Source organism: Scardinius erythrophthalmus (assembly GCF_964197995.2).
Source record: "Scardinius erythrophthalmus genome assembly, chromosome: 12".
Lineage (NCBI taxonomy): Eukaryota > Metazoa > Chordata > Actinopteri > Cypriniformes > Leuciscidae > Scardinius > Scardinius erythrophthalmus.
In genome coordinates, this window is record NC_138232.1 from 3,000,963 (window position 1) to 3,027,178 (window position 26,216).

A 26,216-nucleotide genomic window follows, 5' to 3' on the forward strand; every position below is an offset into this window, starting at 1 on the left:
CCATACGTTTTAAATTATATCAGTTGCCATTTTTAGAGTTGGGTTGCAGCCAGTATAAACAAGCACAATGTATCCTCGGGATGTAGCTTCTTATTGAGATGAAGTTATGTCGCAAACTTTTTGTAAAACTTCCGTGTACACTTGTCATATCATCACGGGACCTTTCGAAGTCAGCGTCGATGTGGGGGCATGTCTGTCTGTGTCCACGTTTCACACCGATCAACACCTTTCAGGTACAAGGAGGAAGTTCTGCCACAAACACAACAGTCGACCATCAGAGTCGGTGTGTCTCAACTTACAGCCTTGTGCAGGAAAAGAATCCGAGTAAGTGCAGGCGGTTACAGTCAACTGTTGGTGTGTGGCAAAAGCCGCACATCTGGTCCAACAGGTTCTGAGGGGAGAAGCTCACACTTGCTCTTCTGTCAGTTCAGTTGCATGAGTCAGTCACTCAACGGAGACTAACACACACACCTGCGATCACACCGCACACAAGAAACTGACTTGCTGTGAGAACGAGTTAAGATAGGGGATGGTTTTGATCAGGAGATGCGATAGTTGCATAGGCATATCAACCATCTGAATCTAAACAAAGTGAAATACGCATGCTAGCTTTACAAACAAAAGGATAAAGATATGAATAACACGTTGATTGATTTTGCAACCGACCACATGGTGCATTAATAATAAAGTAGTATGATAGTTAAAAAAAAAAAAGAAAAGCGTTGGGTCAATATTCTCTTATGGCTTTGTTATCTCTTCTCAGTCCCGTCGCTTCATGAAACCGCATTGAGAGCTTCATAGCAGAGGATTTAAATATGAAAAGAGCACTGCGGAAACTTCACACACATTACTGTTGTCCTGTCACGCCAAACTGCAAGATAAGCGTGGTTATGAACAGAAGGGAACTGTCTGTTTCGAGCAAACATTCGAAGAGTAATCCAGGTAAGACAGGTGTTTCAAATAGCATGAGCGTCCATGCGTCTTCTCAGAGGAAAGCTTTCGGGTGACCTGCTTTTATTTTTTTACACCGACTGATATTTAATGAGTCTGTGAGCATTGCTGACATTTATCTGAAAAAGGGAATCTTTACACACATGAATAGTCTATGTTCAGCATGCCTCACTGGCACGCGTGTAGTGAAGTGTACAACTCAACGTCATAAACGGGGAGTCTTGGTCAATGCAATTCAAGAGTGTTGAGTTTTTATTCCTACAGCTTCAAACCAATATTACACATATCTATAAAGAATATCGATCCCAGAGCCTAACCACTATATGATAAAAAAACAAACCCCTTTATAAAAGCTTAACACATCTTTTTAAAAAGTGGAACCAAACACCATAATTGTACCAATATTTACAAATCCCATTAAATTACAACATAAATTAGAAAATATTTACATTTGGGGAAAGACAAATGGAAAATGTAACTTCTAGTCTGACGTGAAGGCATCAAAAAGATGCAAAACTGAACATGCACACACACACACACACACACACACACACACACACACACAACCGTATGATATTTGATCATTTTAACTGAAGCAAAACTCCAACAAGGACTTTTCAATTGTTCTCAGGTGTTCAAAAAGTGGAAATTTAAGCCAAATTTCTTGTGTAATAAAAATCCATTGATCTATTGGGATGTAGGGTTGTTTAGTAATCATATATATCCATGCACACAAAACTGTCACTCACGCTAACAACACTCCCACAAACAGAAGAACAATAACACTGCGTCCAATGAAGTCAAGCGTAGAACAAGTTATAATGTCTCAAACATAATCACATCATTGGTAAGTCCATAAGGAGGTCAGCACCAAGGAGGAGGACACAGAGAAACAAAACTTCCTCCTCCCAGATTGGTAGCGAAAGAAAACATTGTTTAAAATCCACAATAACTCTTGAAATGGTGTCTTTGGGAAACTCAACAACTTCCTCTTTGCAGTTCCCCTCTGAGAGACAACTTCCTGATGACGGTCTGAATCGAGGCGATCGCCCGATACGCAACTCTCTCGACTAAGGCTAAGCATTGAAATGTGTTTTGTGTCTTTGTGGAGGAGAAAGTGCTGGAAGACCGAGACGTTGGACCAAGAGGGCTTTGAGTTTGATGTCGGGAAAAAACAAAGCAGAACGGAAACAGAATCGACAACTACAACAACAACAACGACAACGACGACGACGACGTGTCAGATCTGGTAAAAACTGGTAATTCCGCTACAAAACGGTTATTTCGTTCAAATGGTCCAATCCAGTTCAACCTCAACTCAACAAGTCTCACTTTCTGTGCTTGTCCATCTTATCTACTTTGTTGGTGCCATCGGACGAGGCCTGCGAGGAGTCCCCGCTCGAACCCATGTACATTTTGTCCACCTGTTTGAGCGCCTCGTTGAGGTAGTTTTGCAGCGAGGTCATGGCCGCACAGATGGCCGGAGAGCCGAAGCCGTGGGTGATGAGGCTGAAGTGAGTCAGGCAGCTTTGAATCCCTGGCTCCAGAATGGGAGCCGGCCTAGAGTTTCCCAGAGGAGATCGGTCCTGAGTCAGCAAGTCGGTGAACTCCTTACAGATTTGCCTGAAAGATTAGATGACCAGTTTAAGTATTAAAACCATAAAGCAGACATTTCAGAAGCTTTCTCACAGGCTCTCGATTAGGCGGAGGAACAATCAGAAGCAAGGGACTCATTCTTAATGGCTCCATCAAAATGGGCTTGGCCACCCTTAGCTTAATGCTTCAAGAGTTGGGATTTATGAGAAACGGGAGGAACAAACGGATGGTTACTCACTTGGCTGCCAAGAGCATGGTTTTGCGAGAGTTGATCTCATTGCGTTCCACGTGCGGTCGGCCAAGGTATTCCGCGATGGCCTTCGCGGGAAACTCTGTCTCACAGACATACCCAAAATCTCTCGCCAGGTGTACGGCCTCACCTGTAGACAAGATCAGATGTGAATCAGGTGACTCACGTATAGCGTGTGACTGAACCACAACCATGAGTCACCGTCGGATCCTTCGGTTTGGATCTGACTCAAAGCGGCATCACAGAAAGACTCGTTTGCTCTCTAAACTAAGATGAATTCAGATGAATAGACTCTCTCTCTTGTGGATAGTGGTGGTCACACTGTATGTCTTTAATGAGGCTTTGTAGCTGAAGGCGTCTAACGGTCCCCTAGACCCAACAGGCTCTTATTGATAGACTAGCACATTATTCACAGTCGTCGTCTTTAAGGTCAGTCTCTCCTCTTGGCTAGCGAACATGTGATAACAAGCCCTAATTCAGCTTTGAAGGTCTGTAAATAACTACGCCTCCTAGTCATGTTCCTGCTTCAGACCCATGCTCCCATTAGTGGTGAGAATGGTGACATTAAAAGAGAGAGCTAAAAGTATTCTGCATCGCTCCTGGTGCTAGTTAACACGTGATCTTTGCGCTAATGTCTCGGTGACTCATCGGTTCGCTATACTCATGCAAAAGGTAAAAGTGGAGATGAAATGTCAAGAAATTAAAGATCGCTTACATGCACACTTGAGACTCTGCTGCCAATAATGAGTAGTGCTAACATATATGACCTTTGCATGCAATCTATGCTTTGAATTATTACTAGCTCTATGGAAGTTGGTTACAGGTTTGTTACGATCAAACTTCAAGACATCAATCCAGAGCGTTTGTTTAAGCATTTAGCACAGGGAGGATTGATTAACCCGTCCATTTTGTCGCAGGTCATTTAAACCAATTTAGACGGATTTATTGCAACTTAAGGCTGAAATAAACTACACAACTTTTAGAATCTGAACAGATTTTAAAACACTAGACATCATACATTTGCAGACTTTGTACAACTGGGCATCATGCACTAAATGACTGATTATCATCAGACTTTCACGTTGTTCTCAACACAACAAACTCACTCAGAAATATGCGCCTTGTTTCTAGCCTTTTCAATTCCAATGAAATGACTGAACTAAATATTTTAGCTTGATAATGTTTTTTATTTCATATTTTGTATTTTTAGGGGATCTTATGGTACTAAATTATATTTATGCATCAGTTATAATCCATTTATTGACTTTTTGAGCATGGACCTGAAAATGAAATTTCCAACTTAAACTGTCATAAATCTTGAATGCTTTGGAGCACAGACTGAAGTTTGGTCTCTTTTTAAAGAAGACACTTGGCAGATTATTAACTTGAATAAAAAAGTTATAAAATGTTACATTTATTGTTATGAAAAACAAAACAAAAAAATGTAATATGAAATATACATTTTCCATGAATCTAATCAAGCTTTGTTCCAAATTTGAGGTTGATATCTCACAAAATTAGCTTTCAGTAAGAATTTGTTTTTGTGCGCAGTACCAAATGTTTCAACTAGATGAAAATCATCTCCCATTAATTTGACAAATGAAAACAATATTTGTTCCTAAATTTTTAAACTAGATTGAATTAAAGTCTGAAGCTCAGATATTGTAGACTGTGCCCATCACACACAGTTTTCTGTGAAATCTGTCAATTTGTGCAGAAATCGTGTAGCTTATTCCAGCCTTTAACATTCACTTTCCTGTCTAGAACTTCATGATATCCTCCACAGATTTTGTAGACTAAAATATGCTAATGTTCTTGGCATTCATGCTGGTTTTACAGTAACAGAGGTGGACAGTTGGCTGATATACAGTAAAGTGCTTACCTTCCACCAGGGCGGTTAGTAAGGTGACGTTAGCAGCCTTTCTGCGACCCGCTGGCAAGTTCAGCCCAATTTTATCCAGTTTCTCCCTCAGGGATCGGCCGCCGTTCTTTGACTTTGCCCTTTGTAGTAAAATTAACAAAAATTAGCACATTGAAATTTGTGAATTTTATTAGTGACCTTTTGTTAAACCTGCCAATCCTATGTTAGCAGTCACATTATCAGACAAGCTTTTGTGCATGTTTGCTAAGAAACCCTGATATTATTATAGTCATGGTTATTATCGCTGAGCTTTTTATTATATTACTGCACATGTGTTTATATAAAATATGTCCAACTTCACCTGCATTCATGATTACTCGCGTATACCGTAAACTGCACATTGCAACTATAAGGCATGAAGATCTTAAGATAATATAAACATTAATTTCTGTAAAGCTGCTCTGAAAATGTGATTTGAAAAGCGCTATATAAATGCATTTGACTTCACTTTCCAAAACATGTAAGCATTTAGCAAAATATGCACTTTTTTGTTTTAACGGCATGTTCTATAAAGCTCGCCTGAGCGAGCCGTGCCGTGCCCAAGAGCGAAAGGCTTAATTATCGCAGGTGAAACACATGGATTTTATTTGTTTTGTTTATGTTATACAACTTAGAGGCCAATATGGAAAGAGGTTTTGGACCCAGATTCATCTTGAATAAACAGGCTCATGAAACAAAATGATGTCACAGCTCAAGTGTTTAAAATGCAGTGCAACAAAAACGCACACAAGCGCAGACAAAAGGCCCACTTGCTGTTTCGGCCACTGCGATATGCATGACTAGAGTTGTGGCCTGGCATCACCCTTCACTTGTGGGGTAAGGGATTGTTAGCAGGAGGCATGAGTAAGTGCCCGACACCTCCCCCTCCCCCTCCCAACGCTTGTGCTATATGACCTACTTAACCAATATCAGTGTGTTTGCGTCAGACACATGGGAACAGTCAAATATTCCCAGTAATAAAAGGCAATGCTATTACACTGAAAAAAATAAGTGTTCATGCTGCATTAAAAAATGGATTTGTCAACTTGAAATGTGAATATGGAAATTTGAGTTGACTCAACTTAAAATTTGAAGGCAGCACGAACAATTAATTTTTTTTAAGTTCAAACTATTTTTTTTTTTTTTACAGTGTAGGTTGTGTCTGTTGTAATGAAATTAAAAGCAGCAACATCTCATCGATACGCACACAAATGGAGCTAGATAGTAAGAAACATGAATCTACATACACATATAATCTAACCTTTTGTTTAACATGATTTCCAAATGAGATTTTTGAATCTCACAAAAAAAGGTCACATTTCTCCCCAAAATCAAGAGACAAAACATTAGAAATTAAATTTATTCCGATAGAAAATGTAGCTTGTTTTAAGACCATTTTGCATACTTTTGAGTTTATAACAATTATTTTCAATTGTGATTCTTATTAGATTATGTTTTACTGTAGCCATTTTTCACTGCATTACAGTAAATGATTGTAATACTTTTTATTGAAATCAGCATACATGAAAATTACATCTTATACTACCAAAATATATAAATATTTTATGGTTTTATTTCACATCATCATTATTTTGCATTATGATAATGATAATTTGTGGTAAAAATGTGTGTAATTGTTATGAAAATAATGTCACGGTGGTATATGCTTCATTCGCTTTGGATTTTGGATGAAATATGACCTGGACAAAGTTCATAATATTCACCCACCTATCTTTTTGTTATTTGCTCCAGTCTTACACGTGAATATTCTTGATATTGTCATATAAATAGATTTTCAAATATGACTGTACATGCACACTAACCGCTCACCTGCGTAAAACCCCTCCGAGCAGAGATGCGTTTAGACACTCGGGTGGAGACAAGCGTCTCTGAACTTCGGCCACAGTTACTTTGTACTTGGAAGTGGAGCTGAGAAGAGAGAGACGGCCAGGTACGGAGCAGAAGACCTCGGTGGGATTTGACACCATTCCCAGCAGGGACTCTTTCTGAAAGGGAATTCCAAACGCATTTCCCTTTGGCAAAGACACCGGACCTGGAGATGAGAAACATATCGGTGCCGTCAACCAAACAGCTTCAGAAATACAGAAGAGAAAGAAATAAACAGGTTTTATGATACAATCTTCTGTATTGTGTCAAACATTTCAGTAACACTTTAAAATAAGGTCCTAACGTTGGATAATGCATTAACTATCTAACAATCATTTGTTCCAGTTTTCATTAATCTTAGTTGATGTTTGTTGTTAGTTAATGTTATAAATAACCTTAACAGATACAACTTTTGATTTTAATAATGCATTAGTAAACATTGAAATAACTAGATTAATAAATGCTTTAGAAGTGTTTTTCGCTGTCAACTAACGTAGTTAACTAATGCTAACAAATGAAACTTTATATAAATAAAATAAAATAATTGTGGATAACAGCCCAGATCATTTGCGTTCATATTAACAAAAATTAACAAACTAATTTTTACTAAAGACTATAAGGAGAAATGAGCTTAATTAGCATAAGATATTTGATCAGTATTCAGAGATTCTTTAGAGTGAGAATAAGAATAAATATTATCTGTATTTGCAAAGTGGAGGCTGAGATGGTATAGATGAAGACGATTATGATGTGACATAAATTTTGACATGAACCAGAACGGGACAGCGTGCTGCAGAGCAGTCATCCATGCTATAATCATGACTTAAATATTGACATAGACATTAATTCAGACTCGAAAGAAAATCTAAATTACTGACTGACAAAAATGCATGGCAGAATCTGTCAATCAACTCCTGACCACAACACACCACAGACGCTACCAACCGAAACCTCATTATACTGCAAGAAATCATCTCAAAAATACAGCGTTTTTGCATTCAGTTCAGTCTTTAGTGCATCTGTGGGTGTTTACACATTCTTCTCATTTTTTCCATTTGACAGCTTTGCAGGAATCTCAGAAGTACAAAGAGCAAAACCTCACACGCTTGTGGAATTAATCAGGGTTTCTCAACGGGTAGGTTACAAACCTGTTCTGATATATGCTTATTATAAAAAGCTGATCATGCATAGTTATCGTAGCAAAATAAATAGGAATATTAACTTTTAAAAAGGAAGGAGAAATGTCAAAGGTCATGCAGGACCAATTAAACTCAATGGTATTGTGGTGCACATGCATTTGGAGAAGTTAGATGTCAACTCAAACAACCTCAAAAGCCATGAACAAAACTAAAAAGACATTAAACAAACATTGCCAAGACACTCTGTTGCAAATGTAGGCATTTTTGTTTCGTTATATTTCAGTCCTAAATTGGGTCGCCGCTTGCTGTGACATCCTGAAGCAAATAAATCATTGATTCAAACCACTCATCTCAACAGCGAGTGATACCACAAAACAAACAGACGTTCAAAACTGTTTTTCGGTTTCGCTTATTTAAGATTTCATGTCACAGCATACGACTGAACAAAATACCCATGCGTGTTTAAAAGCAGCCACACCCCGACAACAGTTGATTCTTGTCTTCTTCTGTGTGCGTGTGTGCGTGCGTGCGTGCGTGTGTGTGTGTGTGTGTGTGTGTAGTGGGGCAGAATTGCGTTCTGACAGTGTTCTAAAAAGCAGGCCTAGGCCTCCTCTCTCTGAGCAAACACCATTTTAAGGATTGCCCAACATCTACAACTTTGGCGAGTCTGCCATTTTGAGAGAAATCCTTTCTTTGGCTTTCCATTCATGCTGAAAGAGTGGCAGAATGCCCCGCGGATCAATGCCAGATTAGTTAAATGGAACACATGACCAAAAGGATTAGTGATATATGTATGAACCAGTACCACCTCAACTACGCCTTCCTAAACCCCGAGTCCCACTTTGTTTTTCCACATAAACTTCCCACTGACAGCAAAGGTGTGAGATTTGAGTCTTCAACACGGTTTAATCATGTCGCTTCTGGGTCAAGGTAAAGAGTAAAAGCTAATATTGCAAATGCAAAATGATTTAGCTTGAAAGAATCAAGATTTCTTTTATTCAAATCAAATTTGACAAAAGTTTTTTTGACATTTAAAAATAATTTTGGAAAGACCTGCAGTGTGAAATCTTAAACTGCAAATAATATTATTTGTTAACACTTTAGATTAAGGTCTAACTCTCACTATTAAGTTGCTTATTAGCATGCATATTACTATTGGCTGTTTATTAGTACTTATAAAGCACATATTAATGCCTTATTCTACATGACCATATTCTACATCCCTTACCCAATAACTAAACTTAACAACTACCTTAATAACTAGCAGTAATTATGAGATTATTGAGGCAAAAGTCATATTTAATAGTTAGCTAATAGTGAGAACTGGACCCTAATCTAAAGTGTGACTGATAATTATAAATAGCATGCAAATTCTTTATAATTATAATATAAATATAAGAGCTCATATTTATTGAGAGACTATATGGAATATTTGAACTTTCATAAACATTTTAAACAAACATCTTAAACATTCATATCAATTTTCAATCTTAAATCGACAACAAGGCAAGAGATAAATTCATGTTAGAAAAATGTAACCAACCTTTTTTGATGACTGTGTGATCAGGAATTACGCTACTGTGATCACCTTCATGCTGCAAGAAATGACCAGGAAATGCATCACTATCTATTTAACCCAAAAAAAGAGAAGAGTATTAAATAAACATTTGTCACACTAACTCACCTGAACATCATCCATCCCGTGGCCTATATCGTGCAATCCGATGTTATCACCTATGGAGTCCATTCCGTGTATGTGTGGAGGAAGCAGATCCGGTCTCCTGAAGCCATCCCGCCTCATCCCGGACGAGCCCCCGTCCAGGCCCAGGATGGGGCTCCCGAGTCCGACGCGCCCGTGGCCCCCGATGGGCTCTTGACCCTGCCGCCCCGGCCATGACTGTTGCTGGTTAGACGCCGCAGTCTGGTGTAGCGAGTTGATGTTGAACGGGTCGAGGTGAGAGTACGGGTCGCTGGACTGGGAGTACGGCAGGGGCTGGTAAGGGGGGGGGAAGTACGGGGGCTGGAAGTCTGAGCTGGCTGTGTGTGAGAGGGACGGTGGTGGGCTGTAGAGGTGCTGGCTCACCGCTGGGATGTGAGGTAACCGCGAGTTCCCATTGCTGCTAACATCATGTCTTTCCTGCTAAAATAGAGAGTGCACCACGTTAAACCAATGCGTATATCTCATTTATACAGACTGATGACATAACTGACATAAATGCATGTATTTCACAAGGAGAGCAATTCATATCTGAGGTGATAAAAAAATGCAAACTTTTTTTTTTTTAAGTCTAAATAGAAAGAATATGCTTTATTTGGTTTCCTTAACATTACAGGGCTTGGAAATTATGGATACAGGCATAATTATTTTTTATGCAAATTAAAAACTGAACTTTAGTCTTTGCATGTGCTTTAATTTATGCAAGATGCAAAATTACATGCAAGCTCAAAAACATCTGAATAAATGTTTTCTTGAAACATGCAGTTTTTAGACCCTTATAAAATGCAACTTTGTTCATTTAACCCAATGTATTCATAACGAGTTTTTGACTCTGGACAGCTAACTTACATGTTATCATGCAACCTTAGGTTACCTAACCAAACATTTTTACAGTGTCATTTGTTCTCTTTCTAATTCACATGAATTAAACATCACCAGACATGCTGGTCTTTCAGCTCTCCAGTGCTTTCATGCCTCCTATTGTCTGGCAAAGTTGCTCGATAGTTACTGTCACCAGAGACACATGAATGACAATGAGCGGCGGGCCATTTCTAGACAGCTTAATGGAGACCACATGAATCACACATGAGAGTTTTCACTCATATTCATATTGAAAACCGATATTCGAAAACAATCATGCCTGCGCTACTGGATAATATTGTGAATATAAAAAAAAAGGTAAGGAGGGAAATTCACTTTTTTATGGAATCACATTATCAAATCTGGACGAAAATAAAAACCACGTGCAATGGTTGAGTTTCAGATTCAATGTATTATTGCTGTCATTGCGCATATTTTTTAGGCCAACAGCCTTATTATAAGTATGGTTATTATCATTAGCCTATTTTTAACTGCGGAACTAGATTGCAAAAATAAATATTATTATGCAATTCTTTATGAATTTACAATGCATTTAGAATTGACTAAATGAACACATGCAGTCAAATCTTTTTCACGTCAATTAAACGAACGCATTTTGGTCTTTGCATGGTTGTAAATCTGCGCGAGGTCAGATTTAAAATATCTAATTAAATTTTTGTTGTTGTTGTAAAAAGCTTTAAAAAACAATAGCATATATTATCCTACCACAATAATGCAACTACGTGCATGACTAACCAGCCATCACCAGTGCATAGTTATCTTTTTCCAGAGCTCACTTTGCATGTTATTTGGAAATAGAAAATGTCGAATGTCCATTTTTTTTTTAATTATAAACAGACTTGCTTAATTCTTTACCCAGATTCTAGCGCTTCTTCCTCTTACCTCGCAGTCATCCTCATACTTGACGTTATCTGCTAATTTCCACAGCATGTTGTGTTTGTCGCGCGTGAGTCTCAGATGTGTGGAGATGTGGAGATTATTGCTCGCGTTCTAGAATATAATCCAGAGAGTCCGGCGCGCGCTGCGCAGAAGTGAAGCATCAACTCAGTGTTGAAGAAGAGGGATGAAGGAAGAGAAACTCATGCAGCTCGAGACGACAACTAATTGTGCGCAACGAATCGGAGGGTTCCGGTCCAAACAGACACGCTGAACAGAAGCACTCGACTCCCTCTGACGGACTCAAACTCAAACTCTAACTCAGGCTCGACTCACTGACTCTCTTTACAGTCTCACTACTATATTTGGATGAACCAGCGGTGGGCGGCGACCTAATGCACTGGCCACGTCAGAGCGAGGACCCCGCTGCTGATTGGTCACTGTCAGAGCGATGGACCAATCACAGAACGATCCGTCTGTGCAGAGGGGGAATCTGTCCTGGACGAGAAGTTGCGATGTTTTGCTGTTCACTGAAACTTATTCTACAAACAAAGCATGTTAAATTACGCACTAATTATTATTATTATTGAAACTAAATGCTATTTACTCCATTATTATAATTACGATCATTAATAATAATAATAAATATTTGTTATCCCCTTGAATTAAAAAGACAGATAGATAGCACGATAGATAGCACGATAGATAGATAGATAGCACGATAGATAGATAGATAGATAGATAGATAGATAGATAGATAGATAGATAGATAGATAGATAGATAGATAGATAGATAGATAGATAGATAGATAGATAGATAGATAGAAATATTCATGTAATCTTTTTCATTCAATTTATATACTGATTATACACTTTGTAAAGAAAATTCATTAAAAAGAAAAAAAAGAAAATAAAGAATATTTATTTTCTGAAAATAATATTTTATGTATAATTAGAAAATAAAATGCTACATAAAATACTAAAATGGTTTTAAGAAAATAAATCAAATATAATAATAATAATAATAATAATTAATAAATAAATGCATAAATACAGAAAGAAAGAAAGAAAGAAAGAAAGAAAGAAAGAAAGAAAGAAAGAAAGAAAGAAAGACAGAAAGAAAGAAAGAAAGAAAGAAAGAAAGAATGAAAGACAGAAAGAAAGAAAGAAAGAAAGAAAGAAAGAAAGAAAGAAAGAAAGAAAGAAAGAAAGAAAGAAAGAAAGAAAGAAAGAAAGAAAGAAAGAAAGAAAGAATCTTCTGCAGAGCGAGAGTCTGTTACTGTCAGATCTTTCACACATCAGAAACTACTGTAACCCCGAGGGAGAAACATCTTATATAACCAAGTTAAACTTCCACTCAAGGCGATACTAAGATGCAGGAATGCCAGTTGTCATAAGACAATCATAATTATTATTATTATTAGTATTAGGCTATTTACACAGAGGCCTGGAGAGTCCAGAGTTAAAAGAGCCTGGAGCGCAAAACTCTGCATTTGTGCCGCTGGTGCAAAACGGAATCACTACGAATTATTTAATAATTAGATGATAGGCTAAATCATCAATATGACATTGTAATAATTGCAAGTAAGGCCTAACTGTCATTCAGTGTTTTATTGCAGCTCAAAACTCACCGTCCAGAAATTAACATGTGACATTTACAAATTAATTTGTTTCAAAAAAATATAATTTGCTTTGTAAAAAAAAAAAAAAAAAAAATCGTAATAATTAAAGGAATTAATTAGTCTTGTATAAAATAAAAATTAAAAAAGAAATACAAAAATGTAAGCACTTTTCAAACGAAGTACAGGCCCTGCGCTGCGCGGAACAATGGAAAGCGCTATCACTAAATAGCCTACACTAAAAATAAATATAATATACATTCTGTGTTTAATCATTTGTTTATTTACACATATGGGGTTAATATATAAATTAACTCGGAAACCGGGGATGGTTGTAACATAAACTTCATAAACTTATATTCTCACAATTACCTGCTACTGAAAGTTGAGTTGTAACCGTGAGAGAAACAATAGGACAAAAAAAGAAAAAGCATTTGAAATCTTGAACTTTAGTTATTTTATTAAATATACTTCAAAATGATCTTATAAAACCCATTATTAACCTCAAACGCATTTCAATTTAAGCATTTTAATTAAGAGAAACATCTACGGAAATGTATTCCTTTAAAACGTGTTATATAATACTTAAGCTATGTGTGTTTGTGTGCATGTTAGTCACTTTAACACTTGTGACTAAACAAAAACATTGCGGCTCAGACATCATATTTAGCCTTTTAAAAATAATTTAGATGAAAGATGAGATGTCAAATTAGCGAAGATAATCTGCTAAATCAAATGGTGTATTGTTTGTTATGTAACATTCGTTAACATGATCACAAATCAAATTATAACCAATAAGCACAATGTAGCTGTTTAATTTTTACAATCTCAAATCAGCAGATTTAATTAGTAAATCCTTCATTTTGACAGAGTAGCTTTCACATATTGGCTAAACTGTTGGGTGTTTAATTACCCGTTCTCTACTGTAAATGTGAAATTATGATTAAGTGCTTGTGTTTTTCTTTCTTCTTAATTTGGATAAGGCGCCTGATCAAATAATAAGACCGAATTAGCCAATAAATGTTTAGATAATTAGACCAATGCATTGATTCCTATTGTCTTCTCTGAGAGAACGAAGGGATTAACTGGTTAAGGTTTACACCCGAACATAAAAGCTCAGCAATTTTGCTGTTATTAGTAGTAGTATTATGAATAATAGTTGTTGGTAATATCTTTAGGCTACACGTTCTGCAAACGCAAGCAGAAGGTTCTGGCACCAGTTTACACGAATTGAATCCATTTAATATAGGCTATTCACAAATGAACAAAACCAATGAAAGGTCGATTATTAAAAATAGCCTTTCCCCCGCTTTCTCCTTGCATATAAAGAATTGAATTGCAAGCTTACCCGCCAGTCCAGCCTCTCCAGCATCGACATCTGCTTTGCTCGCTGTTCAGTCCCGCAGTGAGGCCGGGAATGCTCTCATCACGCGCGCGCCTGTCGTTCAGTACACCTGGATGCGCAGGACAGGCAGAGCGCATGCGCGGACTCTCGAACACCTGAACATTCCGATCGATGAGGATGATTAGTCATCACGGCTCTGTGGAGGAGCAACACTCTCTTGCACAACCGCTTTAATTAAAAAGCAAGACAAGACCATCAAAAGAATTCCCACACATTTGGTCTAATCGTTTGTTAAACAGGATAAGGATTTATGAGAATGATTGTACTAATTAAGATAGGCATTTTAGCTGCCTTAATTTGTTTTGGTACAACGAACTTATTGAAGTCATTTCAACTTAAATTACATTAAACTGACTTTAAAAAACGAGTTGAATCTTGTATCACTTATTTGAAAAATGTCTTAACTTATTGTGATGCGTTAAAGCAATGTAAAAACACATGTTGTCATCATTTAATTTTTCACACTGTGACATATTTGAAGTTATATTTCAAAATTAGCTACCTGATATTTCCAGGTTTTCCTGATAGGAATCTTCCTCTGCCTACATTATATTATTTCTTTAGGCCTGCAATGCTTTCTTTAAATAAGCGTTATATTTAAATATGTATCTTTATATTTAACAGCTTCCTTAAACATGTTCCAGAACATGTACAAAAGTCTTACAGTACAGTACAAGGCATTTTAAAGTTTGACTGACATTCTAGGTATGTATTTCTCAAGCTTTCTCACGCACATTGCTGTAATTGCTGACACACACACACACACACATTGTGTTTTCATATTTTATGGGGAATTTCCATAGACAATGATTTGTGTACTGTAACTATAACTGTATATTCTTTCCCACTAAAATAACCCTACCATTAAAAACCTGTTTTGTCATTTTGCAGTTTTACATAAAAATAAATAAATAAAAACCCGACTTAGTCTCATTTATAAGCCGTTTTGTTTAAAAATGTCCCCACAAGGACAAGGATTTTGGATATTGCCATCTTTGTGGGGACATTATGTCCCAATAATGTAGTTTACCAGTCCACACACACAGGAATTAAGACACATACCTGAAAATAAATGAGGATTCTAGATTTATTAATTCTCCTGTCAGATGGACATAAAGAAACAGCAGAGTCAGATACACCTCATCTAACAGGGATTGACTGGGAAAGCGCTTATTCATAGGCATCTACTGCCACCCTGTGGTCAAAAGCAGAATTTGAGTGCCATAACTAACCAATACAAAGAAATGGTGCATGATTTTCCCAGATATGACCTTTATTGTATCCACAAATAACACATCTTTAAAAGTACAATGCATGACTACTGTAACTAGTGGGTGATTTCAGTTATACTGTAACAAGAAACACTCTTTAGATACAACAAGCTCTTTCAGGAACACACGCTCATGTTCCTGAGGATGGAAAACACACAAAGATATCTGCCTATAAACTTGTTTTACTGCAATTAAGTGGTTTAAAATAAGATCTGCAAAGCACAATCCAGTAAAATAATGATAATGATAATAAACACTTAATCATGCAACAAAATTAAGATGATCGAATCAAGGTAAATACAAAATGCAATGTTACTGATGGTGAAAAAGAAATGCACTAATCCAGCAGACAGTGTGGTGTGAAGTGCCTGACCACTAGAGGGCGAGCTTCACTAGGAAGAGCGCACTCAGAAGTGGTACGGGGTGTGTGTGACCCAGTTGGAGATCTGGTCTTTGGTGCGTTTGGCAGAGCTGTGGGACGTGAAGAGAGACTTGTAGGTCTCAGATTTATCACTCATGGCTTGGATTGATCTTTTGCTGCCGATGGCGAGCCCCAAGGGCGCCTTTAACGTCTTCGAGCTCTCGCTGGATGTGGACGGTCCCGGAGCTGAGCGGGGAAAACACATTAGTAAGCATTCATAAGCGTCAGGATGAGATGTTACATGCAAACCACTAACTATCATGGACCCTCATCCATAATTCTGCATGACTCACCTCTGTGTTTAATGCTGTCATAAAAACATATAAACAGTCTGACAAAAGTGGCATGATTATAATCTTAAATTCGTTTTGTTCTCTCTGTGCACATACAGGCTGCTCTCAATCTCTTTTTTTTTTTTTTTGAGGACAAGATAATCCAGAGGCCTGACTTGTCCCTTGATGAATTCACCACTTAATTTGCATATGGGGGTAAATAATTTGCCAGTAAATTCCCATGTGGCTTCCACAGATTCACATGAGAGCTCCACAGTTTGAGGAAAGGATGGCAATTAAGATGTTTTGTCTTGTTATCAATTATATTTTTAATGCATATATAAGCATTAAGGGTCATAGTGGACCTATGCTTCCATATGCATGCATTTAATACACCAAATGTGGACTTAAATAATGCATATAAGTCACTTTGGATAAAAGCGTATGCCAAATGCATAAATGCATATAATTCTAAATATTAAAAACGCATTGCCGTACAAAAATTTGAGGTCAAGATTTATTTTAGAAAGAAATTACTTTTATTCAGCAAAGATCAAAGGTGACACTAAGAGACATTTTAGAATGTTATAAAAGTTTCTATATCAAATAAATTGTTCTTTTGAACAATCTATTCATCAATGAATCCTGAAAAAAATGAATCACAGTTTTTACAAATTCGTCTGATAATAATCAGAAATGTTCGATTTCGGTAACACTTTATAATAACGTTCAGTTGTAAGTCATTTATAAGTGGTTAGAGTTAATGATGAACCAATCATTTACAAAACATTCATAAATGATTAGCAAGTGATATACTAAATGATTAAAGCTCCAATATGTAACAATTTTGTAATACAATTTCTGAAAATAACTTGCACAGTGTGATATATTTCCTCCAGTTGTGTACTTACAATATCTCAAAAGTCTCCAAAGATTTTTTATTTCAGAGAAATTCTGATTTTAAATAACTGTCCGTCCCGGAAAAGAAATGTCGCCTCTCAGTGACGCAATGTCTGCACTATCCTTTTTTTCCGGTGTGGACCATGTGATATTCCACCACACCGGAACATCACATGGTCAAATGCGGAAGTGGTGGTTATAGCGTTATTGCCATAGACTGTATGGTTATAGCTGTTATGGATCACGATGACTCTTTGCGAGTATTGAAGTGCCAACAAAACGAAAGCGTCCATATTCGGATACACGCAGACAGTGTGACAAACGGAGGAATAAAACCCGGATAAATATCGGCCAGGCGTTTTCGAGATGGAGAGAGCTGCGCAACAATCTTGGACTTGACAGAGACTCTGCTCTCGCAAGTGTATTGATAGACAGGTAAGCAAATCAAATGTTTTTTATTGTACAAGTAACGTAATAGTTACAGTAAAGATGATTTTAATAGATATGAATTAGGGCTTGCATAGACTAGTCGAGTAGTCGATAGATCGACAACTACAACCACTAGTCGACGCTGTCGGAAACAATCGACTACTCGAGCGTCCATTAACCATAAATTAATTAAAAATGGCGAACGTCACCAACAGACACCACGCGTCAGATGTGTGGAAGTATTTCATCAAGGATGACAAAAATATTGTAATTGGCCAACTCTGCAAGAGGCCGTTCACATATTGCGTCTAAAAACGTGTGGAAAGTGCGGCCGTGCCGCTGTCTCCTACAAGCGCTCGCGCTCCCGTGGCGTCTGTCGTTGCTATGCAACCAAACTGCGCTCTCCATGATGACGACGAAGTATCATTCAGCAAAGGATTAATTTATTTCTAGCCCTTGCATTAGCTTTACTACTAGATATATTTCTGGAGATGAGAAGAAAAAACCCGCCTGGAAAAACTAGCGCACCACGTCCGTTGCTTTAATTATGAGTGCGCTCGCCGCGCGCCTACATTTGAAATAACGACCTTGAGCGCGGAAAAGACGCGATATGTGAACGGCCCCTAGAAGCAGACGTCTGAAATGAAAGGCAAGAACGGCTATTTATTTAGCTTTAGACTGTTACATGAAAATTTTAAAATGAAATGTCATAATTATAATGTTTTGAGAGTTTACTTATGTAATTGTTGCATTAGGCTATGAATTAATAAATGTTTATTGATAAGATCTAGCTATTTCATGTCTTTTCATATACAGTAGCATAAACGACGAGTAGTCGAGTAACTCGAGTATTGTTTTGATAAGAAATCGACTAGCAGAAATCAGTAGTCGTGCAACCCCTAATACGAATTAATGACAAATAGCTGTAAGTTGTAACGGGATAATATAGCATAACATTTCACATTCCTTGCAGTTCATTAATTATGATGACATAAAATAATACGATCAGACATACAGGTAATACAAAAACGAATAAATTACCTCATCCGTGATCATGATTCATAAATTCAATTTAGATACATCGCTAGATGGTGAAAACGCATTAAAAACGACATCTCCCATCGTCACCTCCTTCATAGCGTCATCAAGCTTCGCCTTTGTTATTGTTGGAAACTGCGCCCTCTTGTGGTGATTTTTTTTTTTTTACATATTGGAGCTTTAATTATTTATGAAACATGACTATGCATTCATAAATGATTAATAAGTGATATATTCATTATTTATGTTTTGTAGATTCAGTTATAAGTCATTAACATTTGATTAGTTAATGATTAACTAATCATTTACAATACATGACTGCGTTTCATAAATGTTTAATACATATTTTTTAACATTTTGTATGTTTTGCTCACATCAGTGCACAGTGGTTAGACTCCATGTGCTTCAGAGAATACAGCTGTCTATACCCTCAGCAGTCAGCACTTACACTGCAGTGCACACTACACTACACACTACACTACACACTACAGAAGACAGCTGTCTATACCCTCAGCAGTCAGCACTTACACTGCAGTACACACTACTCACTTACACTACACTACACACTACACTACAGAAGACAGCTGTCTATACCCTCAGCAGTCAGCACTTACACTACACTACACTACACTACACACTACAGAAGACAGCTGTCTATACCCTCACCAGTCAGCACTTACACTGCAGCACACACTACACACTACAGAAGACAGCTGTCTATACCCTCACCAGTCAGCACTTACACTGCAGCACACACTACACTACACACTACAGAAGACAGCTGTCTATACCCTCACCAGTCAGCACTTACACTGCAGCACACACTACACTACACTACACTACACTACACACTACACTACACACTACAGAAGACAGCTGTCTATACCCTCACCATTCAGCACTTACACTGCAGTGCACACTACACTACAGTACACTACACACTACACTACACACTACAGAAGACAGCTGTCTATACCCTCACCATTCAGCACTTACACTGCAGCACACACTACACTACACTACACTACACACTACACTACACACTACAGAAGACAGCTGTCTATACCCTCACCATTCAGCACTTACACTGCAGTGCACACTACACTACAGTACACTACACTACACACTACAGAAGACAGCTGTCTATACCCTCACCAGTCAGCACTTACACTGCAGTGCACACTACAATACACTACACTACACAGAAGACAGCTGTCTATACCCTCACCAGTCAGCACTTACACTGCAGTGCACACTACACTACACTACACACTACACTACACACTACAGAAGACAGCTGTCTATACCCTCACCATTCAGCACTTACACTGCAGTGCACACTACACTACAGTACACTACACTACACTACACACTACAATACACTACACTACACAGAAGACAGCTGTCTATACCCTCACCAGTCAGCACTTACACTGCAGCACACACTACACTACACACTACACTACACACTACAGAAGACAGCTGTCTATACCCTCACCATTCAGCACTTACACTGCAGTGCACACTACACTACAGTACACTACACTACACACTACAGAAGACAGCTGTCTATAGACCCCTTCAATGTTTGTAAACATCGAACGCCTAGGTTGGGTGCGCGCGCAGCATGGGGTCAGAAAATGGTGCGGCTAATAGACCGGCATATTGTGTCAAGGGTATGCACTGTCTTTGCCATCACAGGAACGGGAACAGAACCATAATAAACTTGTTTTAGCTAATGGCGATTGTCTGCCTGATACGAGTCCTGCACGGGTTCGGACGGGTGACCTGCAAATTTTGCTCAAACGAGTGAAAAATATCCAACTGTGTCGGGTCGGACACGGGGGAAATACGGGTCTAAACACGGGTTTAAAACTATCACATGCAAACGTAAAAATATATTCATATTTTTAGGAACACGTCTACAAAAATATGCCTGTATTTCAAGTTGATAAAATAATTTAAAATCCACATCAGTTTATTGGCCCACGCGCCACGCCCTCCCAGGATCTTTCACTTTTAAAATTTCATCACTGCGCGTGCGATCTGCTTGCAGTCGTCGAGATGGATGCTGAGGAGTTAAAGAGAAGAATAGCTAGTGGAGATTGTAAAGTTGTCGACAGTCATCAAAAATCAAGTCCAGTGTGTGGGAGAAATTTGGAGTTATCTGAAGAAAATTATTGTGAAATGCTTGCTGCATTTTCGTGTTGGATAGCCGTAAATGTGGATCTTCATCGCCAAGGAACCACGCAGATATGTGGTAACAAACCAAGCAGCTCTGTCGAACAGTACTTTTTCAAATTTAACACTGTTAAGTATGTGTATTTTTTTATATAATAAACGGGCAGACAGGGACAATGCTACGATCAAAGATGTTCGTGTTTGTAGTGTTATTGTGTTATTGACAGTTAACGTTATTGTGACAACAACGGTATAAGTTAGTTAAGCTGGTAAGTAAACAAATGTTTTCTGTAAACTGTAGACTGGTTTAATAGTTAGGTGAAGTTCGATATCTGGCATTAATTGTGACCTGTGTCATGCTAGCCTACTTAGCAGATAACGTTAGCAGTATCTATCTGAACCATAGACTGTAAAAAAAATAGATCTGAACAGATATCGTCTATTTTTTTTTTTAAACGGATGAGATCCTGCAGGAATCCTAAAAAACTTGACTCCACAACCGGTGTGATTTTAACAGTCCACGACGCAACAAGTAGGCATTTTTTTCTTGACGAGAAATTCTCTGGTTAACACACAATTCAATGGGATGGAATGAACTTTCTGACCCCGACATGCGCACTGCGAACTTAGAATTTTCCTGTGACGTCAACCGTGAAGGGGTCTATACCCTCACCAGTCAGCACTTACACTGCAGTGCACACTACAATACACTACACTACACAGAAGACAGCTGTCTATACCCTCACCAGTCAGCACTTACACTGCAGTGCACACTACACTACACTACACTACACAGAAGACAGCTGTCTATACCCTCACCAGTCAGCACTTACACTGCAGCACACACTACACTACACACTACACTACACTACAGAAGACAGCTGTCTATACCCTCAGCAGTCAGCACTTACACTGCAGTACACACTACACTACACACTACACTACACTACACACTACACTACAGAGGACAGCTGTCTATACCCCTCACCAGTCAGCACTTACACTGCAGCACACACTACACTACACTACACCTGTTATAGATGAGTAAACGCATGAATAAATCATTTACAACACTTTCTGAATCCCCTAATCTAAAGTGTACACTATTCATCACTTGTAAATGTGTTACACACAAGCGTGCCGCACAAGCCCTAAAAAGTGAAGCCAAAACGTCTCGATCGCCCCCCGGTGACTGGTCCTAGTATAGGTCATAAGCCCCGCCTCCCCGTGTTATTCAACGGGACGTGAGACCAACTAAACAATTAAATTACACTTCAAATATTTTTTTTCCAAAGGTGTTTTTTTTCATTTGCTCTCGTTTTTATCACGCTGATGTAAGTTCAAGTGTCTGTTTCTAAAATAAGTTGGTTTTTAGTTAGTTACGTGATGCGGTGGTGTAACGTCATGATTGACAGCTGTGATTGACAGGTTCTCTGAGCGAAGTAGTCACTGAAGCACCAACGGACATTTCTTTCTGGATCTTCGGAGGACTGAGGAGATTGTACTTTATTTTAACAAGCCTCTTGTCGTACTGCAATACATTTTTAAAAAAGCGTCGTCCATCTTTTTTTACAGTCTATGGTTACACATCATTCGTAAATACGATTCGTTGATCTTATGCCTTACTGATTCTTGAAGTGGTAATCTACGAATGATGTCTAACACAATTACAAGTGATGAACAGTTTACACTTTAGATTAGGGGATTCAGAAAGTGTTGTAAATGATTTATTCATGCGTTACAAATTATCTGTACGTGTATACAAGGCATTTACAACACTTTCTGCACACTCTAATTGCTACATACATACAAAAAAAAATAACATCATTTATTAAACATTTATGAACCGCATATTCATGTTTTGTAAATGATTAATCATTAACTAATCAATTTTAAATGTCTTACAACTGAATATACAAAACATACATACAATAATGAACATATCACTTATTAATCATTTATGAACGCATAGTCATGTTTCAGTGACACATTTTCTCTTCCCCTGCTGTCATGATGGATATAACAAAAATAAAATATGATAGTGCTTACAGTACTATATAACACTGTATATACTCCCTGCTATTTATAAATAATCTGTGAACCAGTATGCAATGATAAATGTTTCACATGACCTGACTACATTGTGTAATATCAGGAATGAATGCAATTGAAATATATTTCTTTCGAATTTAAATTGCAACATATTTCCATGAGGAGTTCCCCTTTCCTTCCTCCTAAACGATGATGAAATACATCACATCTACATGCATTCATTCGGCCCCTCCCGTACAGATACAGATTCCTCATTTCAGAAACCAACGCATACACAATTGAGCTTTCTAAACCATTTACATTCAATCTAAAATGTAAATCTAGCCACAGCCCTTCTGTACCCTGGCATACCTGATTCACTGCCGTCGTCTCCATTCAGTGATGTAGATTTAGTCTCTGATGTGTCTTTGGGTAAATCACAGCTTTCTGCCATTAGAAGAGAAAATAAGAAAAAACACAATTAAATAAAGTAGTTTCACTAGTTTAGTAAAGTACCTAAAATAAGTAGTTTAACAATTATAGGGGACGTTTAAACAGCATAAAACATTGTTTTCAGAGAATATGCATGATAATAAGGTTGAGTTGATACTTATGGATACTTGCATGAAGTCTCGTTCACAAATTATTCTATACAGCATTTTGTTAAAGCTAATGTTTAAAATTTAGTTAGCCACACTGCATGTCAATTTCAAACAAAATGCATACATGTTCATGTTTTAATCTAACATCCTGACGTTAGAAAAGCTCACAGACATTATTATGCATCTTCTACCCTCATACAGTTATGCATCCCAACACAGAAAACATACTAAATATATATATATATATATATATATTTATGGATATGGATATGGATAATCAATCACATGTACACTTTACTTTAGCCTGATTTATGCTGAAGCAAAACTAAAAGGGTGGATAAAATAAAATTCTGTTAATATTGACATTTGTCCTACATTGATAACTCCAGTCAGTTATTTCTAAGCAAAGTTTAACCTTTATTCAAGCCTCACGTATTTACTTGTACAGTTATACAGGAATGCTATGGGTTCAATAAAAGCACTTTCCACAGAATCTGTGGCATACTGTCAACCACCACAGACTTGCCCCCTCAGTTTAGTAGAAATGCACTTAAATTAGAGGTCTATGGGGCTTTTTTTTATTGTATGTTGTTAAAGCAGTGTTGAATTTGTATCTATAAAGACCCTTCTGGTATCCTTGGCTTGTTGGTTTTGTGCAAAAGCTACACTGTTCACAGACAAGATTAACAAGCAATTTTCTCACACTAATCATATTTTAATACATAAAATGCTTAGGTTTTGTGGCTATACTTTGGAAACCATGTCCTTAACTCAGCGCCTTGACAATTATTGACAAGCCTTGGCGTTCAAGCCAGGCTTGTTTGCACAAATGTAAATTATTTTCTGTGGACATCAACAGCATGTCACAGATATTGCCCATAACACTCGAGCTGTATTAAAACCCCTTCTTCAGAATTCAGTGTGACTGACACAAAAGCAGAAATTCATCACAAGCTTTACTTCGGTCCAGTTATGCATTTGTGAAGTGGTTACCTTGAGGTTTATCTTGCAGAGTTAATTAAAGTCTAACTTTGTTCAATAGAACAGGGGCGGATTTGTTTTAAGATTATGTTCTTACAGTGAGAATGCTCATCTGGTTATAGACGTTTACTTTGCCATTATACACAACCATTCAAAGGTTTAGGGTCTCTTCTATTCACAAAAGACTACTTTTCACTGATAAAGGAAAAAAAAATTAACATTGTGAATTATCACGACTTGAAATAACCGTTTTCTATGGGAATGTATTCTAAAATACAATTTATTCCTGTGATCAAAGCTGAATTTTCAGCATCAGTGTCACATGATCCTTCAGAAATCATTCTAATATGCTGAACTGAGAACTGCGCCCAGATTTTTGAACAGTAGAGCATGTGCTAACATGAGCTTGTCTGAATTACTTTCGATCTTTCAACACTGCTGTCTTGATGATACAATACCAGTAAAGCCGGTAAACCCAATACAACTTTCCCACAAGGGAAAAAGGGGCTGTTTACAAAGAGTCAAATTCACCCACTGGAATTATCTCTGTAATGCATAACTAAACATTCTGATAAAACTTATCAGCTCTAACAACAAAACTGAGATTTTAGGCAGCACTAAAGTGGTATATTGTACACAAAGTCTTCTGAAGCCAAATGACAAGTTTTGTGTAAGGAACAGGTGAAAGTTATCCGCTGAAAATCTTCCTCTAAAATTCATTCATGCATGCATGCTTCTTTAGAATTGTATTGCGCAATATATATCATCACAGAAATTAAGTGGAATCAAATCTTGTCAAGGAATCAAGTCTCATGACAAAAGAGGTTCGAACTCTCTGGTGGAACACGTATTAATTTCTTTCTTCTATTCACTGACAAATAATCAATGCATGAGAAACGGTTGAGTAAATGATACCAAATTTTCATTTGAGTGAACCTTTCCTTTAATGTGGCTAAGGATGAATGACGTCACTGATAAGGATTCATTTGTACAAGAAATACTGATCAGAAAGTCAGAACTTTAATGTGATTTATAATGCAAACCGTATGTGTTACTGTACCTGCTGAATCCTGCTTCTTGGAGACTTTAGTATCTTTACTCTTCTTTGATTTCTGCAAAGTAAGAAAAAATAAGAATAGTTTTTAACACATATCACAAGCGTGAATGCTTTGTGATCGTTCAGTCGGTTTAGCATTTTCATTTCCTTTCCTCTCAGTGAATTAGATTACGGATATGGGTTTGCATTAATGGTGGTTTTTAAATCTCATTTCCCATCAAGCACATCCCAAACACCACAGTAATTCTACACCAGCAAGGCATCAGTTTACTTTCGAAGTTTTAGCCTTTGTTCGGCGCTCCTCCATGGCCTTCTGCAGCTTCTCCACTTCCTCTTTAGTCCCATTCAGAACCACAAGGTCGTCTTCTTGGAAAGGATCTCCACACTTTAAAAAAAAAAAAAAACACAACAAGAACATGAAAATTTAAATGAATGAAAAATTCAATTATTTAAATAAATGACACACACACACAAAAAAAAAAACATGGTTTACCTCAATTAGTTTCAATCAACCACTGAGATCACGGTGTTCTCTGATACAACTAAAGTGCTTGCGTTTTAAGGTTTGACTAGTTAGTTAGAAAAATTGTACAAATCATGACATAATTATTGACTTGAGGCATGAGCAACCTTTACCACTGGGCTCAAACTTTGCTGAAATGTTGTACGAGACTAAATGAGGCGTATGATTCATTCAAAGTTACGCTAGTTACACATGGAAATATATTCATGGCACTGTCTTGGAGAGAAGAAAAATCAATTGCATTAGAAGGGATTTGCATTGCATTTTAAAACAGTATAAATTATAGAG

At 37.5% G+C, this 26,216-nt stretch overlaps 2 protein-coding genes across 5 annotated transcripts in view; both read right to left on the reverse strand.

Annotated features, from left to right (window-relative positions):
* Window positions 1–1,180: 1,180 nt before the first annotated feature.
* tfap2c (transcription factor AP-2 gamma (activating enhancer binding protein 2 gamma)) lies at window positions 1,181–14,221 on the reverse strand. 4 transcript variants are annotated; one of them, XM_081380057.1, is made up of 7 exons: window positions 14,166–14,221; window positions 9,408–9,863; window positions 9,267–9,318; window positions 6,528–6,750; window positions 4,680–4,798; window positions 2,786–2,927; window positions 1,181–2,574 (listed from the first exon to the last, which is right to left on the reverse strand). In XM_081380057.1, exons 1-7 carry the CDS (start codon window positions 14,193–14,195, stop codon window positions 2,280–2,282), a joined length of 1,317 nt encoding a protein of 438 aa, XP_081236183.1. In that variant the 5' UTR covers window positions 14,196–14,221; the 3' UTR covers window positions 1,181–2,279. The 4 variants fall into 4 exon arrangements, with proteins under 4 accessions (XP_081236183.1, XP_081236182.1, XP_081236184.1 ...); XM_081380056.1 differs by lacking the exon at window positions 14,166–14,221 and adding an exon at window positions 11,205–11,519 and having other exon boundaries at window positions 9,408–9,860; XM_081380058.1 differs by lacking the exon at window positions 14,166–14,221 and adding an exon at window positions 11,205–11,519 and having other exon boundaries at window positions 9,267–9,350; window positions 9,458–9,863.
* A 1,074-nt stretch (window positions 14,222–15,295) lies between these two features.
* Window positions 15,296–26,216, reverse strand: part of rtf2 (replication termination factor 2) — a gene marked incomplete at its 5' end in the record, with an annotated part of 87,855 nt that continues 76,934 nt past the window's right edge. Inside the window, 4 exons of the mRNA XM_081379691.1 lie at window positions 15,296–16,100; window positions 23,138–23,212; window positions 25,409–25,460; window positions 25,677–25,790. Coding sequence (XP_081235817.1) covers window positions 15,901–16,100; window positions 23,138–23,212; window positions 25,409–25,460; window positions 25,677–25,790 — 441 coding nt within the window. The 3' untranslated portion in view covers window positions 15,296–15,900. The remainder of the gene's footprint in view (window positions 16,101–23,137; window positions 23,213–25,408; window positions 25,461–25,676; window positions 25,791–26,216) is intronic.